The 5200-nt window shown below is 37.7% G+C and overlaps 1 protein-coding gene across 1 annotated transcript in view; it reads right to left on the minus strand.

Annotated features, from left to right (window-relative positions):
- The window catches only part of LOC104875802 (broad substrate specificity ATP-binding cassette transporter ABCG2), a gene marked incomplete at its 3' end in the record, with an annotated part of 91175 nt that extends 87770 nt beyond the window's left edge, over positions 1-3405 (minus strand). The window contains exon 1 of the mRNA XM_033760581.1: positions 3203-3405. Coding sequence (XP_033616472.1) covers positions 3203-3405 — 203 coding nt within the window. The remainder of the gene's footprint in view (positions 1-3202) is intronic.
- Between the last annotated feature and the right edge of the window lie 1795 nt (positions 3406-5200).

The following is a 5200-nucleotide window of genomic DNA, read 5'->3' on the forward strand; positions in this document are numbered from 1 at the left end:
GCCATCTTGAAGAATGTAGAAGAAACTCCAATAAAGCGTGCATCAGAAGAATCCTGAGTGTTGCGTGTTCCTTGCTGGCGAGGTGCGCGCGACAATAGAGAACGATGAATTTGAGTCATTTGCAGGAAAATGAATGCACCTTGAGACCATCATACTAAGTCAAATTAATTAGTCATAAATGAGTACCACATGATTTCTCTTTATGCAAAAACCCTTGCATAAATAATTTAAAGAGTAAAATAAACTTTGTTAGTACAGAACATGGATGTAGTATTTTTGCAGAAGAGAGTGGGACATAGAGTAAGGGAAGGAAAGGTCATCCTGAATTAAATAAGATTAGTTACATACACAGGTACTAAGTCCCCATGAAGAATATATTCTTTCCATTCCACAAACAGGTACTAAGGAAAAACAGTACTCACTAAAAGAACAATGCTGTGCCATCAGCAAATGGAAGTCTGCCAGGGAGGGCAGTATAATACTTTTGAGTCATGGAATAAAGAAAAATCATGTTTACTCAGTACACTTCAAGGTTGAGAGTAGGCAAGTTTTTAAGAGATGCGTGACAGGTTGGGAGATTGGCGTTTTAAAGTGGGGTAGTATATGAGAAAAGGGTACTGGGTTGGCAAATGCAGACATCTGAAAAATGCATTTTTCATGTTGTCCTGATCTTTCTAGAGCTTCCAAGAATAGAAGCATTGTTACTAAAGTTGCATATAAAAAAGAATTGGAAAAATAATTTCTTTTTATCTCACTAATTGCCCTTTTGTGTTAGGTAAGGATATCTATATACATTATTTCTCTCAGACAGCATGTCCAGCACTCATGTGGAGAATAAATGAGTCTTGTATTTATTTTCACTCAGATTCTCATCCGTGCTAATGCAGCGCCTCCTGACTGCCAGGTTTGTGTGGGGCAGGCTTCTGTCAGCAGAGGTATTTGGGGGCTGAGAATTAAACAATTTGTCACCACACAAAGCGCTACTGAGTGAAGCTGAACATGAATGTGTTAAGATAAAAAAGTGAAAGGTCCTGAGTTTGGGTGCCTTCACACTTAACCCTGGTATTACAGAAAACTACAATCGAGAGCTGTCACAAGTGTGAGCGCAACAGTCTGCGCAGTGGTCTCTTCCTCCCCAATTCCCCCAACACATCGTGTAAGCGTAACATATCCTTCTAGGTCACAGCTAGGAACAAAGCACTCAGATCTACAAATTAGGAGAAGGAAACTCTGTCCTCTTGGAGTTTGCATTCTGGTCCAGTAGAGCTGTCACCAGCTTTCCCTACTCACGAAAAGTGTGACCAGAACAGAGCCACGCTCTGTGGTCACAGCATGTCTGTTGGGGATTCCACGCTACAAAGGTGGAGTTTAGTCACAACACAGATGTATGGCCAAAGCTCTGAAACTGTTTTACATCTGACCTTTAACAAGAAGAGTGTGTTGACTGCTGTTCTAGCACACGGTACGCATTTACCTTGGTCTCCTAACCCCATTGTCCACTGATCTGTAACCACTCTCAAGCCATCTCCAGTTCCATTTACTGCTTTACAACATGTGTCTGCATTAGCTCTTCATTACGCTGTAAAATTCCCATGAGCAACTTGTACTGCTATCACCTCCTTTTCCTTCCCTTCTCTAAACATGTGGCACACTGAGTATTTAATACCTGAAATGAAACTTACCATAAGAATCCCCATCACCTCTGTCTACTTGAGTAGATCACAGTCGTACTTGGCCTTTTTTACAGACAGGAAATGTCAATGCCATTGTTGAGCATGGCCCACCTCCCTACCCTCACTTCAACACCTCTTCATTTTCTTGCTTTGCACACTTGCTGCCCTCCTGTTCAAGGTGATGGGCTAATGCTCTCCTTTGAACGATTTATCCAAGACAAAAAACACTGCACAAAACACAGTCTCATTTTCTAAACCACCCATTACCCCCCATAATTTCTGAGAATAAGAGGACACGTGTGTGTCAATGGTCATTTTGTACCATAGCAGGCAGCTGTACTCATTCAAGTTTTACTGTATTTTTCTAAGTGAGAACTACTTTTCAGAAAACAATAAAAATGTGTTCAATAAAAAATGGAAGTCAGGAAGCAGGAAATAATTTATGGGAAAAAGCTATTTTCCACCTGGATAAAATGATTTTCATTCCCATTTGTTATTTCACATTCAAATCCTTTGTCATCAGTTCCTACTAGACTTGCCTGTCCCCTCTCTTCCCAAGGGAATATGACAGAAGCTCTGTGTAGAGAGAGGTGCAGCAACCAACATCTGAGCTGTAAAGGGGAGTAGGGTGGGGCAGAGGAGACATCAAGGCCAGGAAGAGCTTGTATTAGAGAGTCAGAAAATGGACCAAGCAGATTAGTAAAATATCTAGAATAAAGGAAGTCAAATTTTTCATTCTTTTTGAGGTTACACAAACTTGAAAATGTAGAAAGAATCAGAAGAACTGGTGAATTAAAGAAAAAGTCATGACTTTTATATGTATATGTATGCATGAATGTATATATTCAGGAATATGCATAAACCCTAATTTTGTCTATTGAGACAGACCAGATGTGATATATATGTATATATCATATATATATTTTGGGGGGTTTACCGGGGATCAAACTCAGGACCTTCATTACATATTTGCAATACATACTGGTTACATTCTTTGTGGAGAGTCATTACATGTACATAACATATCTCAATTTTTATCCCCTTTCCTCCCCTCCACACCTCTTCCTCTCTTGATTCCCTTTCCATTTGAGCAAATTCTATGTCCCTACATCCTATTATCTATCTTTTATTTTTCTCTTTATTATATTTTGTTTTTCCATATTATGAAAACCAATACTACTTAAGACGGTGTGTCTGATTTACTTCACTTAACATCGTGTTCTTCGCCATCAGTGACTCACGTTAATCCTTCTTTATGGCACAGCAGTATGTCACAGGGTACAAAGACCACATTTTTTCTTTCATTCATCTTTTGACATACATATGTATATTACTGTTTTAAATATTTCAACCATAAAATAAAAGTCATTCAATCACTTAACTCCTAAGTCAGCTAAAAGAATTGAAATCATGTGTGTGCATATTGTACCTATACACACAAATGCTCACAACACATCATTGGTTATACAGAAAACATATACGTCAGTGTCAGTCAACAATGCACTCTTTGAAAATATTGAAGCACATACCTTATATTCGATAGTACTTCTTTCTCCTCTTTTTTCCAACCAAGTAGAAGGTGACGCTTCACTTTTACATAATAGGAGATGTTATGAAAACTTAACACAGTCCCTTTGCTATGCATATTCAGCTCACCAGAGGACATTCCGGAGAGACCACTGGTGTTTCTTCGTGGCAGTGGGATATAAAATCGGTCATCACTGGAAGACATCTTGAGATTTCTCCTTTGCTTTAGAAAGAAGAGCAACAGTTAGATGAGAGGGCCACTAAAATTTTGTAAACCCTAGCTGGTACTTTTAAATGAATGTGTTTTAAACTACACTGTAATAAGTACATTCCTTACTGATGAGCAGCCTACAGAACTACTGTAGTGCCCATCATGGTAGGCAGAGATATCTTTGAATACATACAGTCCTACTGTCATATTCCCAAGGCATAATTGGACTGAATAATTAAATGAAATATTTTTAAAGCTATTGAAATGTATGAAGGGAGAAAACATTTTGTGAGGATTAGGATAATTGGCTTGAAAAGCATATAATGTTGCAGCTGATGTTAGGGGAAAGACTACATGAGCGTCATCATCAGACTGCCTGCATTTTGTTTTAATTCAGGAATTTATGATATTTTTTAGTACCAAAAGGGATTTAGCAAGTCATTCAAGAACAAAAGCAATCTGTCTGAATGCATACATCCTAACCTTATACTTGTAGGTACTACATGTCTCTAATCAGCTAACAAGGAAAATTCCAAAGTAAATATCTGAGCAAATAATTCAGCAATGACTCTCCTAGGAAGATGAAATTTGGACTTTCAGCTTTCTGAAAGAGTTAGAGTCCTGGAAACTCAAAGCTTTTGAGATCTGAAAGACTATTGCCTGGGAACATGGGCAGAATGAAAGCAGACCCACCTCTGCTTCAAGTGATTTGTTCAGTCTGTGCTAAAAGAAAGTTAATACATGATCAAGGAGGATACAGACATCCACACTTTCGATCTGAAATTGCCATGCATGCCAGAAAATAAGACTTAAATTTCCAATACTAAAAACAGAGAAATAGACCAAGTAGTAATCCAGACTGGAGTTATCAAGTGGTGACACAAAGAAAACTGACTAATACGTTCAAAAAAGCAAAGGAAAACAGATTATCACCTAACAAACAGGTTACTTTTTTAAATGAAATATGTGGACTTAGTAGCTTACACAGATAAGGAAGTAGAATCAGTAAATTTTATGAACGGTATACAGAAGACATCCAGGATGGAAACTCTAGCTGAGTGTGGGGCACACACCAATAATCCTGCTCCTTATTTACACTTTCATTTTCTCACATTAGAGAAACTATTCAGTATTTACACATATGTGTCCTATTTATTTCACTTAAGCATACCACCTCAATGTGCATCCATTGAGCTACAAATGTCTCTAGTTTCTCATTCTTTCTGGCTGAGTAGTACTCCATTTCATATATACATTTTAAAAAGCTAAAGTGTTTTCTTTATCCAGTTTCCTACAACAGTTATTTTAAAAACCCACTCGCTTTGAAAACTGGAAATGTAGGAAATCATGTAAAACTTGGCACCTAGAAAATTAAAAGTGGCTGAATTTTAATGTGCAATCACTATGGATGATAAAAATCACTCAAAATCCCATTCTGAAGAAGTTAAAATAGAACACACAAGCACTGTAAGAAGCTCAGGTCTTTATTTTAACAACCTTGTGAACCATCTCTCTATGTCTTCAGAAACCATACAGATGTTCATCTTTTAATGACCTTTCCGCTTGATGACTGTTTGGACTTCCAACTGGCCGCTGGGACTTGGGACCCATCTTTTTCACTTTGGACAGCTCTTTGTATCATGATTACAGAGCTTCAATGTCTTGTTTTGTGTGTGTACTACACCTTGTTATACAGTACTGTAATTTTTACTGATTATACTGTACAGCATTAGGTTTATGCTCTGTTATACACTATAGTACTGCATATAAGAGTTATGCAAATAAAAGC

This window comes from Fukomys damarensis, unplaced genomic scaffold (assembly GCF_012274545.1).
Source record: "Fukomys damarensis isolate Sample0158 unplaced genomic scaffold, DMR_v1.0_HiC HiC_scaffold_44, whole genome shotgun sequence".
NCBI classification, from domain to species: Eukaryota; Metazoa; Chordata; class Mammalia; order Rodentia; family Bathyergidae; genus Fukomys; species Fukomys damarensis.